We start from the raw sequence: 23,549 nt of genomic DNA on the forward strand, positions 1-23,549 counted from the left end.
AAATCCATCTTTACGACAATGTCCTAACTGGGCCTGCTTTAAGAGACTCTTACTGCTTTAAGAACCATTACACATAAATCTTTGATTCTGTGCTTAAGGTGCCATATAATCAAGAGGAAGCAAGATGGTCTCAATGAGTAGTATTCCAATAATAACAAAAAGAGAAAGAACTATGATTCTCAAAACTGACCTCAAGTACAGTTAGGAAACAGGTTTTTCTCTTCATAGCCCCACCAACATCTTCCTTCTATTCTGCCTCTATTCCAAACACCCATAACACTCAAATGTTCTGAGATCTATTCTTTTATAGTGGAGGGGAGGAAAAAAAAAAAACACAACTCCATATAATTTGCATTAGGTTGTTAGTACTTTGTCATCTTGTTCCTCCTGGGCCCCAAAAGAAAGCAGGACACCTAGGGTTAAGTTAAAAAGAGAGATGACAGGTTGGCTTCAATCATTGCAAGTGATGGGCAGATGAAGGAGATGCCCTAGTTAAGCGTAAATGTCCTCCTAACCTCTATCCCACCATCTCAGAGGATCACACCCAGGTTATATGAAACTAAATGACTTCCAGCGTTCTCTGGCAGTGAAGCTGAATCCAGGAAGAGTGGAGGGGCAGGTGGGCCAGGACTGGACCAGGGAGTACATTACACTCTCCATTAGAAACAGGAATGACCCTAATACACTGCATGGCATGAAGAACAGTTGCTTCTTTGTCATTGGACTGTCCATCAAGCCCAATCCAATCACTTGGACTTCACTTGTAGGCAGTTTTGCCAACTGGCTGACCCCTTATTTTTGTGGTCACTATCACCAAATTACTTTGAACTCTGATTCAGTGAATTTCAAAGAGCCATTCTCCTATCGTAAGTTCATCTCTTCTCATTTTTCCATTTCATTATAATGACTACCATTATTTACTTAATCACATATGAATATGCAGAAAAACACTAGAATGAAATACTTTTCAATTCCCTACGGTTAAGTTCCACATTTCCATTCCCTAGGTGGCCCAAGGGGATGGGTAACCAAAGAAGATATATTTAAAATTCATCATTTCTGGAATTCTTCTACTCAGTCTGTTTACAGAATTTTTTTTTCAGGCCATTCTTGACACACAGACAAGTGTGTACCAACTGTCTACTTTTTATATTTGGATGAGTACCTGGAAGTGGTATGTGGCAGGAGACAAGAATGAAAAGGAAACACAAGAGCACTGTAAATTGAAGACTAACTCACTCTTCTCCTCCATTTTACTCTAAGTAAAATGAGTTCTAGTTCTTTGTTTCACTCTGCTACCCTTTCTGAATTAATTTTTAAAAATGTGCTCCTTATTCGTGTCTCAAGTCATCCCCCTTGTGTTGATGTCATACCTTCCTCTTTTCTCAATCATTTCCCCCCTATACACCTCCAACTTCCCACGTCCTTTATTTTATTTTCTGTGATGTTTTCCAAACTACATGGCACCAAAGCACATAAGAGCATCCATTTTTACTAAAGAACAAGGCTGATAAAAGCTTTCTGATCCCCAAACAAAAGAACTTATATTCAACCTGGAGTTCTTTAGTATTCTGGCCCTGGTCATTCAAGGGGCACTGTTCTATGGTTTAGGCTTTCTGCATAATCCTACTTTCCACTTCTATGAATTATCCCACAACTATAAATATAGTGAACAAATATTATGAACACAGCTTTATGACAAATTCCACTTCTTGGTCAATGGGCCAAACATTGTTTCAGTTTAAATTCTTGATATTGAATGGGTTGCCTGGTTGGCTCACCTGGTAGAGCATGCAAGTCGGGGTTGCGAGTTTGAACCCTATGCTGGGTATAGAGATTACTCAAAAATAAAATTTAAGGGGCGCCTGGGTGGCTCAGTCAGTTAAGCATCTGCCTTCGGCTCAGGTCGTGATCCCAGGGTGCTGGGATGGAGCCCCGGCATTGGGCTCCCTGCTCAGCGGGGAGTCTGCTTCTCCCTCTCCCTCCGCCCATCACCCTTTCCCTCTCCAGCTCTTGCTCTTTCTCTCTCAGAGAAATAAATAAAATCTTTAAAAAAAAAATAAATACAATTTTAAAAAATTCTTGATAACGACAGCCCAGAACCTAAAAAATAGAATTAGTTTCATTTCAATACTCCTCTTCATATGGTCTATACTGCAGAACGGTCCACGAAAAGAAAGTCTCAAGGTCAGAGTGGAATCAGTTATGGCTCTTACCAAAGCTAAAAAGCTGAAGGTGTTCTGATACAGCTGTCATTGTTGTTTTTGTTGCCTCAGTATTGATTAGAAGGCAGTGTAGTTTTGTCATTGCACAGAGAGTACCGTTTGTGGTTACAGTATCCCCTTGCACATACTTTCAACTGCCCCCCATGTGGTAGCCATATGTTTGTTTTCAGTTGGCTGAGTCTTCGGCCAGAGAGAGTTTAGAGAAAGCGGAAGAGAGAGAAAACCAGCTAAACATCTTACTAGGATGAGTGACAAAGGGTAATATGTTTTCTTCCCTAAAGTACTGTGTGTGTGTTTAAAAGAAAATAAATATTGCATACCACTACTGTTCTAGTTATTTATACTCTGATAACACATTTTTAAGTCTGTTAGAGCAAATCTGAAACAAATGATAAAGCTCATTCAGCTATAAATTCTGCAAATGAGGGAATCAGTTGACACTCATTGAGTGTTCATGTGTGTAAATCAACACGATGGTGTACTACACTTCACAGCATAAGTGTGATCAAGAGACATGTGTAAAGCAAAAATGTATACTGACTTTCACTGAAGGGAAATACATAAAAAGGGAAAATAGCAGTCTGCAGACTCTAACTCACACATAAAATACACCCAAGGTTTTAAAGTCCAACTAAAGGAGTTATTTAATGAAATATTAATGATCATAATGCAACATTATAGTGAATAAATGGAAAGTCGCTGGAATTACTTAGACATTCACAAAGATCAGTGGCTTTAAGACTAGGAAAAACACTTTGAAAAGAATTTGAGTTAATCCTTGACTCCTACAGATAACAAAGAGCCAGGGAAAGTAAATCAGGTGTTCAAAGATACAGAGCTTTTTTTTTTTTTTTTAATTTGAGCACCAGGATGGGAAACAAGGGTATTTTAACCAGCATCCAGCATAAACTTTCTACCCTCCCATTAGGGGTTGCTCTGGTCTACCAATCTGACAGTATCATCTCCACAGAAGAGATCTTCCCTCAGCGATGTGTGGTCAAGCGCTAGCAGTTATGGGATTCTCTTTCTGGGGAATAAGCTGTTCATGGGCAGAGGAGAGATGAGAGATAATTACACTCTCTCCCTTCCTGCTTCCCCTATCATTTGGCCTGTCCATCCAAATTATATACACCTGCTTCTTTTTTCCTCCATCTTCTCTTAGTGGGTTTGGAGACATCGAGTACTTTGATTTTAAGTTCTGCGGCAAGTCTACAAAATGTCTCTGACTTTCAGACAGAGATGGGGCACTGTTCACCTGCCATGAGTGGGATGTGCACTTGGATTTTGCCTTCATCATATAAGCAACAGATTCATCAATCTACCGGCAAGCTTCCATCTGGAACTCTTCTGTAACCAAGGATGCTGTGCGGTCATGGGCAGAGCAAATCTAACTTGACTCAAAAAGAGCCAAACCCATCCTGTGTGTTGGATGCAGAATCATGAGGTCTAATTAGCTCAGAGAACCAATCACAATCCCCCTCAGTATCAGTCCAGGTTCTTAAAGTGGCAACCAACAGCAATTGACTCTGACCATGTCAGGCCACAAAGGACTGCAATGGAGAAAAGGAAGGAAAAGCTGAACAATCACGCCTTGGAAGGTACAGGTCTGAAACAGCTCAGGGGGAATCTGTGTAGCAAGAACTCGTAGAAACTTTCTTCAGTAGCGGGGAGTGTGAGCTCCAGCAGTTTTGAGCCTTGTGTCCATCTGCTCATGATTCCAATGGTAGGGAGATGGTTTGATGAGCCAAGCTGGGATCTCACTGCCACTGCTTGAAGAGGCAGAAGTCTCATGAATGCTCAGTCAGTCCTACCATGCAACCGGGTAGGGGATTTTTCCCAAAGGAAAATACAGTTGTTCTTGCTAGAAAAAAGGGAAAATGGATGCTAAGCATTCAGATCAGCAGCTGTCCACATCATCAAAACGGGGTGATTAAATGTGGGGAGACAGAGATCAACACGAAGAGGCGAATAATGAAGTCTATTTAGACAACAGCCCAATGATGAAACCAATAAAAAGGTTATTAAAATCTGGTTCTGAGTCACAGTTTTAAATCAGGCTAGTTAAAGACTTTTTTTCTTTGAAATGTTTCCAACACTGCCCCAACCCTGTGCGGTATGTGAGTAACAGGCCCATTAAGCATCCCTTTCCAGCTGGCATTACCTGCCCCCTACCCATCTGCCCCCCATTCTTGTCTGGCCCCTCCCACTCCCCTGTCCTTAACAGAATCTGAACCCCCAGGCTGTTTCTTCAGAAACCCCTTTGCTTACATTGGAAGATCACCCAAACACCATAGGATGTTTTACTGACTTTTCAAAAATTTAACAAACGATGATTTAAAGTGTTTATTATTATTATTTTTTAATCCGAAGTCAAACCTCCTCATCGGATGTAGGATGAGAAAAGTCATGTAAAATGCTTCTTTGAAGCTGCCTTCTGAGTGCGATCCTAGGCAGACTTGGTATAGCCCCCTTTACTGAAATGTCCTGGTAGATACCGTCCAGATGAAAGAGGTTTTCCGCTCCCAGTCAAAGTGCAAATCAGGCCGGCATTTTGAAAAAGAGACAGGTTTATTCATCCCTTCAGTGTTAGATGGCTTTGTTCCCTGTAAAATTTCACTTTTGGTTATTAAAATACTCACTGTAGGAAACAAATTTGTAACCCATTTCTCATATTACCTACACAAAGAAAAACAAAATTTGATATCCCGGGGTTTATTTGCTGAGGGCGCTTCCCATAAAAGCGAGTGAGTATGCATTGGGAAATTTTGTCTGGTTAACTCCTTATGGATAAACGTTAGTCACAAGCATCCCTCCCCGCCCCCTCCCCGACTCTCGCCCCCAGCACCCTCCCCACCTCCCGACTTCCCGCCTCTCCAGGGCTGGTGACCTAATAGCATTTTTCTTCATGCATATTTTGGCGTCGCCCCATGGCCTGGCTGCCTTCGCCTGTCTGAGTCTTTTGAAATTCCTGCATGTTCGCCCCAGATTAAGCCGAGTGTGTCTCAGGATGTGTGTTCCGTTTTGTTCTTTCCCCTTAACGCTCCCTGTGCAACGTGTCTGGGGGGAGGAGGACAGGACGGGGAGGGAGGGGCAGAGGCGAGGAGCTGTCCGCCTTGCACGTTTCCAATCGCATTACGTGAACAAATAGCGGAGGGGCTGCCGGGCCAGAACTGCTTGTGTAACTTTGCAAACGTGCCAGAAAGTTTAAAATCTCTCCTCCTTCCTTCACTCCAGACGCTGCCCGCTCGCCGGGGCCGCCGCGCCGCTCCCCGTCGCCTTCCAGAAGGACTGGGAAAGAGGAGACAGGCGGGTGCCACGTCCCAGCAGCCGCCTCTACAGGACAAGGGTCTGCAGCCCACCCTTGGCACTGCTTGTAGTGACTGAGTTACCCGCGCTCCGCCCGCCTCCCTGGTTGAAGATTTCTCCCTCCTTCACGTGATTTGGGCCCCGTTTTTCTTTTCTCCGACCTAGTCCTCCCGGAGTGGGGACAATCAGGCAAAGGGAGCGATGCGCTTCGCCTGGACCGCGCTCCTGCTCGGGCCCCTGCAGCTCTGCGCGCTCCTGCGCTGCGCCCCGCCGGCCGCCGGCCAGCAGCAGCCCCCTCGCCAGCAGCCGCCCGCTCCGGCCGCCTGGCGCCAGAGGATCCAATGGGAGAACAACGGGCAGGTGTTCAGCCTGCTGAGCCTGGGCTCGCAGTACCAGCCGCAGCGCCGACGGGACCCGGGCACCACCGCCCCGGGCGCTGCCAACGCCGCAGCCCCGCAGCCGCGCACGCCGATCCTGCTGCTCCGCAACCGCACGGCGGCAGCACGCGAGCGCACTGCAGGCACGTCGGGGGTCGCCGGCCGACCCAGACCCGCCGCCCGCCATTGGTTCCAAGCTGGCTACTCGTCGTCCGGGGCCCGCGACGCTGGGGACTCGCGCGACGGCAACCGTACGGCGTCCGAAGAGCGCCCGACGCTCAGTAACCTGCAGCCGCCCAGCCGCGTAGACGGCATGGTGGGCGACGACCCGTACAACCCCTACAAGTACTCCGACGACAACCCCTATTACAACTACTACGACACGTACGAAAGGCCCCGGCCCGGGAGCAGGTACCGGCCCGGATACGGCACCGGCTATTTCCAGTACGGTAAGCACCCCCCAAGTCGCAGGAAGCAGCCGCGCACCCCTTCCCCAACGCTGTGGCTCCCCAACGTGGCTGCCTGGGCGCGGCAGGCCTTAGTCCCGCTGATCCGATTCCCTCCCCCTGCGCCTGCAAAGGCAGCCCTGGAATCTGGTGCAAACCGCGCGCCTGGCCCCTCCTGCTTTCTTTCCACTTTGCTTTGCAGCCCTGGGCGTCCCCCGTTCTCCTGCTACCCGCAGCCCGGTTGGGTGAAGGGTGAAGAGTAAGGGACACGGAGGGACCCGGAGCCGGGGTAGGGGCCACTGGGTTGTCTCACCGCTACCTACCCCCATCGCCTCCTGACGTTTAGGTCTCCCGGACCTGGTGCCAGACCCGTACTACATCCAGGCGTCCACGTACGTGCAAAAGATGGCCATGTACAACCTGAGATGCGCTGCAGAGGAAAACTGCTTGGCCAGGTACTGGCTGGGATCTCCGCGGCCTCGCTGCCCCATCTCGCTTCAGGCGCTGCTCTTGTGCCTGGTCTGACCGCTCTCGGTCCATGCAGACAAGAGTTGGGAAATGGGGCAAGAGCTGCGAAGTGGAATGTGGTCTCCTGGGCATGCGGACCTGGATGGAGAGTTAACATTTTGAAGATTTCTGTGGGTTCTGTCTTTCAAACTGTGACACAAATCAGGGAGGTGGGGGCGAATCCTTATCCTGGAGAGTTGGGATCTCACATTCTTTTTCCAAGATCCTCAAACTTTGGAGCCAATGGTTTCCCATAACTTTCTATTAAAGAACTGTACAATAACGTGGAAAAAATATCGTAATGGAAGAGCTTGTCAGTGACCCCTTAAAAAAACAGAGGGCTAACTTGCCAGTGGGGCACCCCTCATCAGCAAAGGTTAGGTTTTCATCTTTTGTTTGAGGCCTCAATTTAACTTAGTTGTTTTGGTATTACTTCAGCCAGAATAAGAGCATGAGCAAGAGATTTGTTTTTGAATCAGTGCTAAAATAAAATCATAGCAGTTTGGGGAATGGAATTCTCTGACTTTGCTTCTGGGAAACCAGCAGAGGGAGCAAAAGATGTTCTGATAGGTCTCATAAAAATTTTTCAAGTGGAAAGTGAAAATACTCAACAGTATGTGAATATATATATTCACACAAAATACGTTAGAAGGGACAGAGTAATATTTATCTGTTCAGTTGTATATTTCTCCCTCTCTGACCCTTTAGAACTGTCAGGCTAAAGGAAAAGAAGAAAGCCGAACTTACCATTTTCATTCTTAAGTCTTGCATCACTCCCTCCATTGCATTCCCTAGGATATTATTACAGTCATGCCATTGTTTTCAAGATAGCGAAGTTACAAATTATTTATCTAATCTGGGTGTATGCTTCTAGAATTATTTCCCCACTTTACATCTTAGGAAAGTGTTTAAGAAGAAACTTATTGATGAATTCAAAGTTCTTAATAAGTACATAGGATTTTTTTTTTTTATTTGGGATACTTTCTACTCATTCACGTGGTTAAACAAGAACTGATTATAAATACAGAATTTACTTATCACATGTACATTTGTAGTGCTAATTTTATTATCCTTTTTCACACTTTACTGCAGATTTCCATAGTTGTCATTTATTCACTTATTCAACAAATATTCACTGAACTTTGGCCACTTGCCAGGCACTGTTCTAGGACCTGGAGATTCAGCAATAAACAAAATAAGCAAAATGCCTCTTGCAACTGATAGTCTAGTTGGAGGTGGGAGGTAGTTGCTATTATAAAATGGAAATGGTTTTGCTTGGAATTTGTCTTCAGTTAATATCCTGTGAAAGTAATGTTTTCTTTTTCAAAATCACAGCACAGCATACAGAGCAGATGTCAGAGATTATGATCATAGGGTGCTGCTAAGATTCCCCCAAAGAGTGAAAAACCAAGGGACATCAGATTTCTTACCAAGCCGACCGAGATACTCCTGGGAATGGCACAGTTGTCACCAGTAAGTGGATGGTCCTCCTGGGTACTTCCGAGTTGCCTCTTCCTTTTTCAGGTAGTTCTTGATGTGCAAATGCAAAGTCTTATTTCTAGAAATTTCTCTGTGTAATGTGACATCATCAAGGGAGTCTTTAAGAAAATACATCAACTACCAGATCCTGTTTTCAAAATGGAAATTCTAAGTCCAGTTCATTAAAATTGTTGATACGTTCCAGCAATTGGCTTCACTAGAATTTTATTCCAATATACTACAGGTAAGATTTCTAAAAAAAGCTTGTCATAGCCAAAATCATCTACAGTTAGTTAGTATTTTTTTTAAAGATTTTATTTACTTATTTGAGAGAGAGAGAGGGAGATTGAGAGAACTAGTGGGAGGAGGGGCAGAGGGAGAAGCAGACTCCCTGCTCAGCAGGGAGTCTGATTTGGGGCTCCATCCCAGGACCCCGGGATCATGACCTGAGCCAAAGGCAGACGCTTAAAACTGACTGAGCCACCCAGGCGCCCTAGTTAGCATTTAATAAAAACTACAAGTTGTTATCAGAAGGATTCATACACCAACCTCAAAGAAAGAGAGATGATATACTCCATGAGCTGAGAAGGACCTACCTCTATCTTTTAAAATGCCTGTGTTAAACCCAGGGTAATTGTCCGTTCTGTCCTAAATTTAAAGATCTCTATATAAGGTGATTCTATAATTTGCCTTGGTAACTTGCCCGGGAATCCTGGTAATGCCAGGAAATCCTGATGGATGCCCTGAAACCTTCTGCAATTTGAGCAATTTTTTCTTGTTCTTTCCTTATGTGAGAAGATACATGGCTCAGCACCTTTCCTTTAATGAAATGAGAAAAGCAGATAAGAACACCTAATTTTTTGATAAAATAGAATTATTTTATTTCTAAACAAAAGTTTATACTAGTTAAATAATAATGATGGGGGAAACATACCAGTACTTCTCCCTTGCATTTTAGTAATGGTTTTACATTTTTTTAAAATCTCACAGAAACCTCCCAAGAGTCATGTGCTCTTCTTTTATTTGGAATGAAACATCAGTACTGGAAGCCAAAAGAAACAGACTAGAGAGCATATGGCAGGTTTTACTTAAACACAGATCATTTAGTGTCTATTTCTAATTAATATTCAAAGATAAAACAGGGTGGAATAGGAAAACAAAATACTCAAAAGAAGTCCTTTTTTCCTAGAAGCAAGTTTAAAGGCTTATAATTCTGATAGATGGCTCTTCCTGGGGGGAAAAAAAAAAGCTAGCATGAATCTAGCTTTAAGAAGATAAACTGGATCTCAATTGTAATGTGAAAACAAGTGTGGGAGGCAGTGGGGAAGTCATCTGAAGTCCTCATGCCTTTCTCCGCATGTTACTGATCTCTGACTCTGTGTTGTGTGGGACATCAGACATTACCACAGCATGGATGAATTCAGCCACTATGACCTCCTTGATGCTGCTACCCAAAGGAGAGTGGCTGAAGGCCACAAAGCCAGTTTCTGTCTTGAGGACACATCCTGTGACTATGGCTACCACAGGCGATTTGCATGTACTGCGCATACACAGGTGGGTTGGCCCCCTGACCTCAGGAACCCGCAGGCTTCAGAGAGAAAACAGTGTGGTCTTCTCTTTTTCTTTCCTCCTGCCAGTCTTTTTTATATAAACTGTTTGATTTAGGGGGTCATCTAGTCAAGATGGAAAATAATTGGGAAAAGGAAGCTGGTCACTTGATGATTCAAATTATTATAATTAATGTATTTATTTTTAGAGAGGGAGAGAAAGGGCGGGGAAGGGCAGAAGGAGAGGGAGAGAGAGAGAATCTCAAGCAGGCTCCACGCCCACAGTGGAGCCCCGACATGGGGCTTGGTCTCACAACCCTGAGATCATGACCTGAACTGAAATCAAGAGTCGGATGCTTAAGTGACTGAGCCACCCAGGCTCCCCAGATTCAAATTATTTTTAAAGAATTTCATCATCATAGAAGGTGAATGTGCATAGTCGCTATGTTTCACAGTAGAAAGAAGCGGTTTAGTCCCTGAACAAATCTGACTGGTGTCCAGGATCTGCACTCATTCTGTACTCTTTAACTGGCTTGGTAAATAACGGTGAAGACACTTCTGTGTTCTCACCTTCAAAACCATTCCTCCCTCCACCTCTTAAGCTAGAGAGAGAATGGTGATTGGGGTTAGAAAAGAGAGAACCTAAGTTTCTTAAAAAGCACTTTAAAACCAGTCTCTTTCAAGCATGCAAATGGGAGCAGAAGGACACAATTTCTTTCTCCACGCATATGTAGTTAAACCTACAGTATAATTGATGTCAGATGTCCTTTGGATGGATTTTTAAAAATAGTGCTGACCTAAGCAGTGTGTATGTCTTATAAATGGGAAAATGTGTGTCAGTTAAAAGCCATGCCAGTATTTCCACAAGACACCCTCATTTGTAAGAGGACGTTGTAATTTTAGTGCAGCCGAAATCCTGGCAAGGAGCAGTGAACGTACATAACGCAGGGCAGGAAAGGATCAGCAGCTAGCATCTCAGGGAGCAAATTCCGGGGCTGTGGCTAGAAGCTTTTTAGTGACCTAAATGTTACCGCTGTTTCTTTCTCTGAACTTAAAACATCAGAGCAATGGGAGGGGGAAGAGGTTCAATTCCACATGCTCTGGGGGCAGCACTTACCCTTTAACTAAAAGTTGAGGCAACCTACCCACACATTACACATATGTGGGCAGAGAGATCCCCTTTTCGCTCAGCGATCTCCGCAGTGGCCGCCCGCCTATGCAGAGGCCCTGGCGTTTATTCTTTCCATTTAGAAAAAGAGGCACTCTGGACAGCTCTCTGTTGAAATATTTGAATTTAGGGCTCTAGGTATTTATAGCTCTTCTAGTCTTCCAGTTCCTTGGGGTGACCCCACTTCATTTTCTATGGTAGCTTTCTTATTAATCATCTTCCGTTTATGTCCTATTTAAACCACTGTTCACCAGGTCTTGCATTGCAAGTGATTGATGTATTTGTGTTTTTCACTAGACTGGTGTTTCTTGAACATGGACTTCACTTAAAGGGGCAAAACAACTCTTACAAAACCCCAATGTTGACTTAGAATAGTTGTATTACAATGTTTGAATGTATCCAAATATAAAAGTAGATATCACTTCCTTATATCTATACTTCCATATAACTCTTAATTCTTAGATAACAAATTTACATTTTCAACATATATGAAACTAGAAACAGTTACATTAACCTCATTAATTTAATGTAACCACCGCTTCTCTTTTGCTAAAACCAAACAGCTAATTTAGACAGCATTAGTTAAGGCTCTACATTTCTTTTTTTTTTTTTTTTTAAAGATTTTATTTATTTGAGAGAGAGAGAGAGAGAGCATGAGTCGGGGGCAGGGAGAGGGAGAAGCAGGTTCCTCACTGAGCAGGGAGCCCGATGTGGGGCTCGATCCCAGGACCCTGAGATCATGACCTGAGCCGAAGGCAGACGCTGAACGACTGAGCCACCCAGGCGCCCCAAGGGTCTCTACATTTCATCTGTTTTTAAAGTTTGAGTTTGAATACGGGACAGGCCTGATTTTTCAATAGCCTTAAAAATTCCCATTGTTTGTGCGCTAGTTCAAATAATCAAAGTTAAAACAACTTAAATCCTGCGAGCAGGAGTACCAATTTCAGCGCTCGTTAAAGCTCTTTTGTTCGCTTGAAGGTAAGATCAGCACTGTGGCATTGTTTAAACAGTCTTAAATACATAGCTCATCCAATGAATGGAGGTGTTACAGCGCCATGGCAGGTGGTGGGACTTGGTGTTCGGCGCAGTAGCAACAACTACGATAGCTAATGCTTACTGAGGATCTAGTATGTGCCAGAATCAGAATTAACGTGCTGGGCCCAGACACTGAAAAATCTCCATATGGTTCTCCCTGCTGAGGCACAGGTACTTTTGAGTTTGGCCTGTCTGTGCTATTGTGTGCTGAATGAGAGCACAGGTGCTGTGCCCTTCTTCCCCAATCCAGCAAGAGCCACACCAGTATTGCTAGAATATGCTTAGAGGATCTTGCCATCTCTTTGGTGACCAAAGTGATCTGAAGCACCGAAGAAATTTTGGGGGCTGAAATGAAATGGAAGTAATGAGTTAAAATGATTCTAGCATATGCTTTTAAATTTACTTTAGGTTCGTATTAGAATGAAAATACAATTCAAACTTCTCAAGAAGAACTAATGGAATCAAGAATATACCTACGGACTCCAATTTGAGCAAATTTCCCCAGACTGTAACTCTCTGGAGAGCAAGGACCCTATCTTACTGGAATTTTTCTCCTCCCTGCCTGTAGAAGGCACTCATTTCCCTATTGAAGGGAGTATCTTAGCAAGTGGAGTGATGTGGTGGTATTGATTTACTGAGACATGCATTCATCCCTTTAATTCAATAACATATTTCAGTGGCAATGAGAGAGAGAGAATAGTGTGGTGGGGACCCAGGGACCCTGGGCCCTCAACATCTAAACTGAAAGCCAGCTCAGCCACTTACTATCTATATATCCTCGAGTGACTTGATTGACCTTAAAATGACTCATTTTCCTCACCTGCAAAATGGGGATAAGAATAGCACCTATCTCATGTACTTGTGAAAATTGAATTTATAGGTGTAACATGTTTAAAACGGTTCCTGGCACATACTACATACTTTATAAATGTTAGCTACTCAAAAATGCAACAAAGACTCCAGCCTCAGGGAGTTTATAATCTCTAGTTGGATATATTCTTATAGGGTACCATTATAATACAGAGCATTAGAGGACAAACACTATAAAATCGGGGCATTCAGAGTAAAGGAAGGTAATTTCCAAGAGAAAGTGGGAAGGGTTGTTCTGAGGACATGTGAGTTAGGTGGATTATCACATGGCCTTTATTCCCGAACTGGTGATATTCTAGAATTTTGATGGAGGCCTATTCTGTCACTTAAGATTGTATTTATCACTGGTGATTGATGACACTTTTAAGAAGCTAGATGTACTACTACTTATATTAGTCCTGTATTTTTTTTAGCTGGAGGTGCTATAAGGCTGAGTAATATATACTTCTCAAAGGAGATGCAATATAAGTATAGTTTTATGTCAAACTCTTGTAAGTACTAACTTAAAATTTAATTTGCAAATAATAAGCACATTCTTTAGCATACTCTAACCATATACCATCTTTTTACATTTTTAAATTTTATTTGTTTTAGGGGTTGAGTCCTGGCTGTTACGATACCTATAATGCAGACATAGACTGCCAGTGGATTGATATTACGGATGTAAAACCTGGAAACTACATTCTAAAGGTAGAGACCTTTGAAAATAGAAACCTTTAATTTATTTCGACTGCAACTCAGTGGGCTTCCCCTTGTGAATTCATTGTGAGATAACCACAATCCTGCAAGCAATTCAATGTCTCCTAGAAATATTTCTAAACCAACCTACCTATATGAAAAAAAAATATTTTAAGGAACTTCAAGGGAAAATATAGAGCCTCCTTCTATAACTTCTCCAGAATTTCCCCACTTGCTTTACTTTTTAAATCCCCTCCCTGCTTGATTTAGTTGAAGCATTTCCTTGTTCTAGCTGTGTGGAAATAGGAAGAAATTAACCAGCAAACACTGCTGATGAAATCTGAAACATGGATGATGTTTATGTTGCCTAGGTCAGTGTGAACCCCAGCTACCTGGTGCCTGAATCGGACTATTCCAACAACGTTGTGCGCTGTGAAATCCGCTACACAGGACACCATGCCTATGCCTCGGGCTGCACGATTTCACCGTGAGTCCTCTTTGCCTAGCTTAGTAATTCTCCTCTCGAAGCGTTTTAGTTCACTGACAGGCATTATACATGTGTTTGTTTCTTTTCTTTTCTAAGATTTTTATTTTTATTTGTTTGAGAGAGAGAAAGAGAGAGAGAGAGCTCGAGCACGAGTGGGGGGAGGGGCAAAGGGAGAGGGAGAAGCAGACTCCCGTCTGAGCAGGGACTCTGAGTCAGGGAATCTGATTCGATCCCAGGACTCTGAGTTCATGACCTGATGTGGCAGATGCTTAACAGACTGAGCCACCCAAGCGCCCCTACCTGTGTCTGTTTCTACTACTACTACAGCTTCCTTGTAAAATGGTCTGTCCGTGCTATCACAAAATTAGAGCCGATCTTTCTTTGGTGATGCTAGAGAAGGGGGTGGGGAGATGTACTCCGGTTTTTATCATCCTAAAGCTTAGCTTCCGAGACAAGACATGCACACAGAACACACTGTTTACTGCGAAAAGCCCGTGTAGTGGCTGAGTATGTAAAACATGCCATATGCTGTGTGGGTGACCTTGTGGGATCCCAAACAGTTGGATTTCCTGTCTCTTCACCAGCGTCCATGAAGCAGCTCTGAAGAAATTCCAAGAGTTCTTTAAAGTGCATTTTGAAAATCACTGCTTTAAAGCACTCCACTGAAGGGGTCAGACCGACTGTTCTGTAGAAACCAAGATTTTACAAATTTGAGTTCTAAAACCACAAGTACTAGAAAAATACCCTACAAAAAGGAGTGCTGTGTGGAGGTTCCTCCATCATTTGCCTAGCCCCTAAACCCTTCTTTGAATGAAATCTCAGAGGGAATCCCAGCACATGGATATTAATAGGGGTGACGCTGTGATGAAAGTAATGGGAGCAGAGTTAGGTAGTGTGATTGGCTTGTCTCTGTCCTCCTCCGTCCTTGAAGCCCTGTCTGCTCTAGCGTTGCTGGGCTAGCAAGCCTAACCCCTGCGCCCCCTGTGACTGATCCCAACCAGAACAACAGCATTAGAATGATGCTGAACATGCAGCAACGTGGGAGAGGGCACCAGTGCCTCAGGGGTCATGTGGAGACTTGTCACTAGAGCTTACACTAGTGATTTACACTTAATACACATTTCTCCCGGATTCACAAACCAGGGCAGTGGCTGGCCTCACGTAAATCTGAAGTTTGTGGGATTTCCCAAACTCACCTCAGCCTGGTTGTGCAGGTTCTTCCCCACCCCGGGCTCCTGGCCAGTGGAAGTGTGAGGCTTCTGTAGAGCAGTCCATTTTCCATGGACAGGGCCAGGCACTGTGGCTTGGGCTGCATTGCCCTTGGAGGGAGCCTTTTCCTTCTTCCATGAAGGAGCCGAGCCTGTACTGGACAAGTTTCATCACAGCTCTAGGGATAGATGCAGCCCATGACAGCAAAGGGACAGCACCGGAAAAAGAAAATCCAGTATATCCTCCTGAACGTGCCCAGCAGGCAGAAAACCTGGCTGGGTTTATGGCAAACTATTGTGTGGAGCTGATCAAAGTATAAATGAAAATCCTCAGCACGTCAGTGTAACTGAAGCTAAGATAAACTAAAATAATGTAAAATACATGGATTAATTAATTTCTCTTAATTTTTAGGATTCCTTATTCACTCATTCTCTGTTTATTCATCGGCATTCTCACTTTTGCACTTTGTCTTTACTGAGGCCCTACACTAGGTATTAGAGAGTAAGGCAAAGATAAGTATGATTTCTGACCCTTTATACTCTTCCCTTGTAGTTGTGTTACAACAATTCTCAATTAATTACTTGTGAATCTCCTGTATAATGTTTGTCTCCTATCCGCTCTGACATGGCTGGGACCTAGACCCCTGTCCACCCGTTTCCCGGGTACAGGCCTGCCACCGTGTAGACTCTAATTCGACACTCGCACAGTAGAGAAATGACCCTCTCTTTCAGGGAATTTAGGCTGTGGAATTGAGAGGCCGAGAGAAATACACATATAACTGGAGTAGAGAGGCACTATAAAACTCTATGAGGGGTAAGATGAAATGCAGGGGAAACAGAAGGACCTCTGCTATCGGCTGGGTGACCCCCAGATACAACGGCTGACCTTGCACTAAGAACAGGGCTGGAGATGTAACTCCTATAGCAGAGGATGTTCACGAGTAGAATCTACTGAATTGGATATTGCCAAGTATTTAGTACAAATAAAAATCATTATATTGCTCCAGCACAGAGTTGTTCTTTCTTTTTTTAAAACCAGGTGTCACTGACTGTAACTGAATTGCAAGAGTGGTTGAGGTAAAATTTTAATAAGCAATATGGATCAGATGGAAATATGGGAAGGTGAAAGGACCCACAGTGATTTGTAATCAAATAACAAGATCCACTCTATGAGTGGAAACTAATGAAAGATGTGCAGAGACCTTGAGAAAGGAACCCTCACCTTCAGGAGAATGGTGCCTGCCTCCTTTATTCTGACTTTCGCTTCTGGTCTCCCTTGCTGGGAATCGGCGTTCAGAGGAAGGAGAGATTTCCTCTGGCTGAGATTCAGGAGTGGCTTTAGGACAGCATGTGAACTGGGCCTTGAAGGCTGAGGAGGACTGGCCTGGGGGGCAGTTAAGGAAGGGCATGCCAGGAGGAGTCAGCATCATTGGCCACCCCACAGCAGGGAGAAACTGCAGGGCATATTTGGAAAACCAAGTCTTCTAGTGTGGCTAAGGAGTTAAGATTTGGGCGAAAAGGATGGAAGAGTAAGTTGGGACCAGATCAAAGGGAGCACTGAAGAGCAAGCTAGAAAGTTTGAACTTCATTCTGAAGGCCATGGGGAGTCTTTGAAGTTCCTTGAGCAAGGAGTGTAACTTGCCTAAAGCTGCGTGGTCAGTCTGGTGGTTCTGAGAGCAGCACGGCATGTGATTCCCTTGGTAATGTTATTGTACCTTTTTAACTCTTCAAGACGTATCATCCCTCAGTTCGCTCAGGGTTTTCATGCTAATCACATACTGGAGAACTTTCCACTGGTGCGTAAAAACTACCCAGGAGGACAGGGTATGCCTTTGATATATCCACTCTCCTTCTTCTTTTTTTTTTTTTTTTTTTTTTTTAAGATTTATTTATTTTTTAGAGACAGAGAGAGAGTGAGAGCGAGCACATGGCACACACACATGTACGCTGGGGCAGTAGCAGAGGGATTGAGAGAACCTCAAGCAGCCTCCACACTAAGCATGCAATGCAGGGCTCGACCTCAGGATCCTGAGATCATGACCTGAGCTGAAACCAAGAGCTGGACGCTTAACCACCCAGGAGTTCCATCTTTCTCCTCTTTTTCCTCATTGTCAACAAAACAAATGGACTGAGGGACTGTGGCCCAGTTTAGTTTTATGATACTACGATTAATTTCTCCTCTCACAAAACTTAATATCTGGAAATCACTGGTTTATGATTTGGACTGCTTAGTTTCTTTACATGGGGATCTATGATCACAGTATAAATGACATATTGGATTGGTTGGCTTTGACTCAGTCTCTGCCTTTGAAGGCATCCGTTTACATCCAAAACCACGCTGGGAAAGGAGTAACCCAAGATGGTGCAGTGGCCATGAACCTGCTTCTAGGTGGACATGCCCCACTCCATGGAGTGAACTCATCTGGACAGGGCTGCTGGTCCTCTGAGTCCTGCTTTACTCTTGATTAATTCAGAGGCTGTTTCTTTTAACTCTGAACATTAAGTCTGTAGGTATCAGGCATACACTTTCGGCAGCTAACATAGTCGCTTCCTTCAAACATTATTAAAATAATGTATTGGGTAATTTCACGAGGTGACTACTGCATAGGTGGAGGGAAATTACTACAAATGTTTTTTAAAGGGTCAATGTTAAACTTGTCTACTGTACTCACTCAGAATATTATCAAGTTAATAATTTGTCTTATTTTGTTTTCTTAATCTAGGTATTAGAAAGCAAGCCAAAACTCCTAATGGATAAATCAGTGCCTGGTGTTCTGAAGTGGGAAAAAATAGATTAACTTCAGTAGGATTTATAGATTTTGAAAGAGAGAACAGAAAGCAACAAAGGAATTTTTGTTTGGACTGTTTTATAACAAAGCACATAACTGGATTTTGAACATTTAAATTGGCATTACTTGGGAAATTTTTAATATTATTCATATTACTTTGTGAATGAACACAGTGTTTCCATTCTGTAGATGTACACTTTGGCTCTTTGAAGGAAATCCAAATTTGTTATGCTCCTTTGGAAATTATAGTGTAAAAGGGAAAATAACATTTTAGTGAATGAACCAAAATTACTATTAACTGAGAATTTTCTTGATTTCAGTGAACCATAACAATAACTGGCTTGTATTTGTCTTAGCATAGATTAATTTAGAAAGGAGGCTCCTACTGTTCAAATAGATACAGACACATTTGGTGCTGACGAAGGAACAAACATTACCATTGGTGTCAAGAAATATTACTATATAGCAGAGAAATGGCAATATATGTACTCAGATAGTTACATCCCTATATAAAATTTTATGTTTACATTTTAAAATTAGTAAACTCCTGTCTTTCTGTTAAGTGTACAATTTCATTCTGACTTAAGTCAGCTTTTGTTTCAGAACAAATTAAGTAACTGAGCTTCCTAACTCCTGTCTGACATTCGTTGATGCTGCCTCAATTCTTTAATCTTCCTATGGGCAGACCTTTTGAGTGGCATTCTTAAAATCACCATTCTGGGGACTGGTGTATGGAGGACAGCTTTGTCTATGGGAAGTCATTCTGATATAGATGTGATACATTCAGAGAAACTATGTATGCATTTAAGTATGTAGAACAGTTAACTGAAAAATTTTCCTGGTTGACATAAAAATCATACAAACAAGTTCCCAAAACCACAACTGTCTCTCAAATATTTTAAAACATTAATGAAAAACATCTTAGGATTTTCAGCTTTTCTACATTTTTTTTTAATGTTCAGCTTTAAAATGAAGAATGCTAAAAAAAAATTTAAATTATCCAGAGTACATAACATAGTATCTAGATATAGGAACATTATCAGGTCATCCAGGACTCAGTAATACATGTTTTTTGTTTTTTGTTTTTCTTTCTGTGTGTCTGAAGTATAAACCAAATTAGCAAAGCACATAACATTACATAGTTGAGGGGTTGGTGAATAAGGGGAAAAAAAATAACTTTCTGTAAAACAAACGACTGTGTTGCATAATGAGACAGCTGTGATTTTATTTTAAAACTGTGAAACCATGTGCCACAACAAAATTTGGAAGATTGCTTTTTTTCCTAGTTCCAAAAGGTACAGAGAGAAATCAAATGACACTTTTAAGTTAGCAGGGCTTAGGCAGAAGTCTTCCTACACTAGCCAGTATTAAAATCTCCAGCGAGGGATTTCTAGTTTGGTAGAATTTAAAAGTGAGTTGGCATCCCTGTATCGTATGTCATAGAGTTGTGAAGTCAACACCAACTCCTAAGAGTTGTCCCGCACTCACTAATGCCCAGCGCAGCAAGATGGGCTAGAGATGGACAGTCATCCTGGGGTGGATGCCATCCTCATCTGCCAGGGCACATACTTACCAACAGAGAATGCAGCTTGAGAGAGCCCAGAACTTTCACTGAGCTAGTACCTGAGCTATGGAGTAGCTTCTTTGATGTACCTCTTTGCCTTAAGTTGCTTTTTTAGTTTTAAGACTGTAGGATCATCCTTTCAAGTCATAGTCTTTTCTAATAGAGGTATTTTAATATACTTGCTTTTTTAAAAAACAAAACAAAACAAAACAAAACTACTGTCAGTATTAATACTGAGCCAGACTGGCATCTACACATTAAGGCCTATCATTTCATTGAGATTCTTACCCCTGTAAACACTATATTATGGTCTTTGGACACATATGAGAAGACATTTGCTTTCATTCACTGAGCCTTCCATCTGTCTGTCCACCCATCATCATTTGAGGGCCTAATACATGTCAGGCACTTACATGCTAGGCCTTGGGATATTAAAAAAAAAAAAACCTGTCCCCTAACCTCAATAAGTATTAAAAATATCATTATTACCCTTTAGGTTCACCTTATTTCATTTTTAACAACTATAAGTACATGTCTAAAATTTTCTATTTTTAGCACTATTGTTTTTCATGACCATATTTTATTTTAAAAAATAAGTTAAAATAAATAGTTATATGCATGTATGTGTTACTAATAATTAAAACTATGTTTTCAATCCTTGAAATGTTCTGCCTCTTAAATATAACACCTACTATTTGGTTGATTTTGAAAAAAAAAGTTTCAATTAGGAAGCTAAAGATTCTTGCTTATCCCTTATGTAAATATTCTTTCCTCCTACGCCTAAACACTCCCAAAGAACTCCCAAGTATTGATTTAACACTTAATATTTTTGAACCTCAAGGCATCTCTCCTCTGAATAACCACAAAAACTCACATACAATGATTAGCTGATAAAAGTCATCCATTAATAAAATTTAAATAAAAAACCTAATCCAGTCTTATCAAATTCCACATAAAATATTTTTACAATAGGAAGTAGAAGTAAACCTAAGAATGTTGAGTACTGAAAAGGGACTGGCTTTTAGACTAATAAAGACTCTGAAAAAAATGGGCTAAATAGGAAAATAATTTATTGACTCCTTCCATATGCCATATTAGTGGCTTCATAATTATTCAGACCATAGTCTAGATTAAAGATGTCTTGACTTTTGAGGCTAAGGTTCAGTCTCCCAACAGTACTCTAACATGCGAATCCACACGTATCCACAAGAATCCATTGCCTATTTCCAGGAAATCTATATTTTTTTACATAGTAATTTTATTCACAATCTCTATCATCTAATTATTCACTAGGTATTATTCATAATAATGAGCAATTTTTTCTCTCTCTGACATCTCATAGGATAATCACACTTACAAACATCCCCAATATTCAGATTCTGGAGGAAATTCAGTGCACTAAAATGATTGTGGCACTGAGAATTCATCTTCAGCAAACTTTCTGAAAATACAGACAATATTTTGTTTTAAACATAACTTGTTTTGATATTAACCATATAGTCACTGATAAGTAAAAATTACCCTTTTTCTATACTTTCTATGTCTAGAATTCATATTCACAATCAACATATTCAATTAACAGCTTGATTTCATTCCCAATTACCAAAAGTCCTGGGCCACTTTTGAACACTTAAAGCATTTCATTTATCCTTCAAACCAAAATGGTGCTGAAATATTTCAACTTGAATGTAAAATGTATTAAGTCTTAGCTCACAGGATATAAACTTTTAATTAATATATAACTGCTTGCTACGAACTAAGTGACATGTGATCTGGTATAGTAATGTTTTTAATGACGTTTTAATTTTTTCCAAATTTTTCAGGTAACCTATGTGTAAAACATTTGTAACTTTTTTGAAGAGCTCTTATTTTAAATGCCCAGACACTGGCTTTATATTCTTCTTTACACTCTCACATTCTTTTATTATATGCTTATATTATGGATTGCAAGATTATGTAAAAATGCCTTGAATAAATGATTTCAAGTGTCTGTAGTGGTCATTTGTTGTTAAGTATAAATAAATGATAGGACTTTCATTTTAGGTTAAAATGTTAAAACCGTGTCTATAGCTGGTTGTTTTGCTTAACTGCCTTTTGTATCAACAAATTGTTTAACGAGCTCACATGACTGGAAACTTGTTTTTGATGGGTAAGAATCTAGCTGATTTTTTTTTTTCAAGAGAGGGAGGGGGGAGGTGAAGAGGGAGAGAGAACCTTAAGCATGGGTGTGGAGCCTGATGTGGGGCTCAAACTCACAACCCTGAAACCACAGGCCAAAATCAGGAGTTGGATGCATAACCGACTGAGCCACCCAGATGCCCCTCTAGCTGATGTTTTAAAAAGAAACTCATACATGAATGGATCCTAACCTCTGTCACCATTATCAACAACTTCTAAGGATGCAGAGCAGGCATTATGAGAAGAACTGCACTCTGATTAGAGTTTATAAGAAATATACCTGAACCTAAATACTCAGGGGACTTATCCAACTCAAGCTACCAATTATTTATAAAAAGAGAACCATTGCTATCACAGTAATCCTTACCGAAATGTGTACCAGATTAGCCTGGAAGCTGGTAACCTGGAAGGGCAAACAGGCCCCAAACTGTGGGCAAGTGCTTTGGGGGGACAATTTGCAAAATTACCTCATGAAAACAATTCACCTTCAATGAGTTCTTGCAGGTAAAATGGATGTAGGCTTGTGGCTGGCATTTTACCAATCTGAGTTATATGGTAGGTATCTGTGATAGCGTCGATTTCGTGCTTCCCTCATCTGCTCAAGGCCAAGTGCCTGAACATATTTTCATTATTAATAAAAAGGTGGTTTCTTTTGTCTGATCAGTGGTCAGTGTTTCAAGCACAGTTCATTCAACCAAAAGCTCATGAACCAAAGACAGGGGAGGGAGGATCTTTCCTTCTGTTAGAAAATTTGACTGCCTTATGTTACTTACTTACTTACTTACTTAAAGATTTTATTTATTTATTTGACACACAGAGAGATAGCAAGAGAGAGAGCACAAGCAGGGAGAGCAGCAGAGGGAGAGGGAGAAGCAGGCTCCCCGCTGAGGAAGGAGCCTGATGCGGGGCTCAATCCCAGGACCCTGAGATCATGACCTGAACCAAAGGCAGACAACTTAACCGACTGAGCCACCCAGGGGCCCCATCATTTATTAATATTTCTAATCCTTGCCAATGATATTAGTAGAGGATTAACGCAGGTGTAGAGGAATTCCAGGTTCACAAGATATGCTACTCAGAAAGAATTCCATAGAAAAACAGGTATGGGAGATGTTATCTCTATGGTGGAGATTCCCAATACATATTACCATGTTAAAGAATCTCAGAGCCCCTGCAGTAAAGAAACCACTTCGTGGTTTTCAAACTTGTTTTGCCACAAAAACCTTTTTTTTTTTTTTTTTTAAATGACACTCGTTATTCTGTTAAACCATTTATCTTGGAAGACTTCGGGATATGACATACTAAGTAATTACCAGTTCATAAAAATGAGATAATCTATAAATTAATTAAAGCAAATATATGATAGTGGTAGTATTTGGGCTGTGGGACCCAGAAACACCTAAAACCAGCTAACTTACTGCTTGCCTTGCGTTCTAAAAACCTAATGGTTAAATAGGATCCTTTCAGTGGAAACAATCATTTTAGTCTCTAAACCATGCTCTAGTTTAGAAGGAAATCTAGATCTTTCCTGTTTGTCAGATAACTTGAATGCTTTATGTACTCCTTATTAAAATCTCTCTTCTCCCAGGGTGAACCAATCATTTTCTTCATGGTTCATTCATCTTGTATAACTGAAATAATTTTGTTATATGTAATAGCATAATTTAAGTAAATTTCAAGTAAAT

The 23,549-nt window shown here is 41.6% G+C and overlaps 1 protein-coding gene and 1 long non-coding RNA gene across 3 annotated transcripts; one reads left to right on the forward strand and one right to left on the reverse strand.

Annotated features, from left to right (window-relative positions):
* Nucleotides 1–4,554: 4,554 nt before the first annotated feature.
* LOC118529410 (uncharacterized) lies at nucleotides 4,555–9,217 on the reverse strand. Its single transcript, XR_004914115.2, has 4 exons — nucleotides 8,292–9,217; nucleotides 7,609–7,652; nucleotides 6,678–6,960; nucleotides 4,555–4,828 (listed from the first exon to the last, which is right to left on the reverse strand). It is a non-coding gene; the product is annotated as an uncharacterized LOC118529410 (long non-coding RNA).
* Nucleotides 5,364–21,676, forward strand: LOX (lysyl oxidase). 2 transcript variants are annotated; one of them, XM_036082228.2, is made up of 7 exons: nucleotides 5,365–6,357; nucleotides 6,701–6,809; nucleotides 8,197–8,334; nucleotides 9,738–9,894; nucleotides 13,555–13,650; nucleotides 14,010–14,125; nucleotides 18,057–21,676. In XM_036082228.2, exons 1-7 carry the CDS (start codon nucleotides 5,733–5,735, stop codon nucleotides 18,061–18,063), a joined length of 1,248 nt encoding a protein of 415 aa, XP_035938121.1. In that variant the 5' UTR covers nucleotides 5,365–5,732; the 3' UTR covers nucleotides 18,064–21,676. The 2 variants fall into 2 exon arrangements, with proteins under 2 accessions (XP_035938122.1, XP_035938121.1); XM_036082229.2 differs by lacking the exon at nucleotides 18,057–21,676 and having other exon boundaries at nucleotides 5,364–6,357; nucleotides 14,010–14,129.
* The last annotated feature ends 1,873 nt before the right edge of the window (nucleotides 21,677–23,549 follow it).

The sequence above is a fragment of the Halichoerus grypus genome, chromosome 2, assembly GCF_964656455.1.
Source record: "Halichoerus grypus chromosome 2, mHalGry1.hap1.1, whole genome shotgun sequence".
Taxonomy (NCBI): domain Eukaryota; kingdom Metazoa; phylum Chordata; class Mammalia; order Carnivora; family Phocidae; genus Halichoerus; species Halichoerus grypus.

Excerpts from the sequence above, each read along its gene's own strand:
- LOX (XM_036082228.2), top strand. The coding sequence starts at position 5,733 with ATGCGCTTCGCCTGGACCGCGCTCCTGCTCGGGCCCCTGCAGCTCTGC. Across the intron at positions 6,810-8,196 it reads GAGGAAAACTGCTTGGCCAG|CACAGCATACAGAGCAGATG; the intron begins GTACTGGCTGGG and ends TCAAAATCACAG. Across the intron at positions 8,335-9,737 it reads GAATGGCACAGTTGTCACCA|ACATTACCACAGCATGGATG; the intron begins GTAAGTGGATGG and ends GTGGGACATCAG.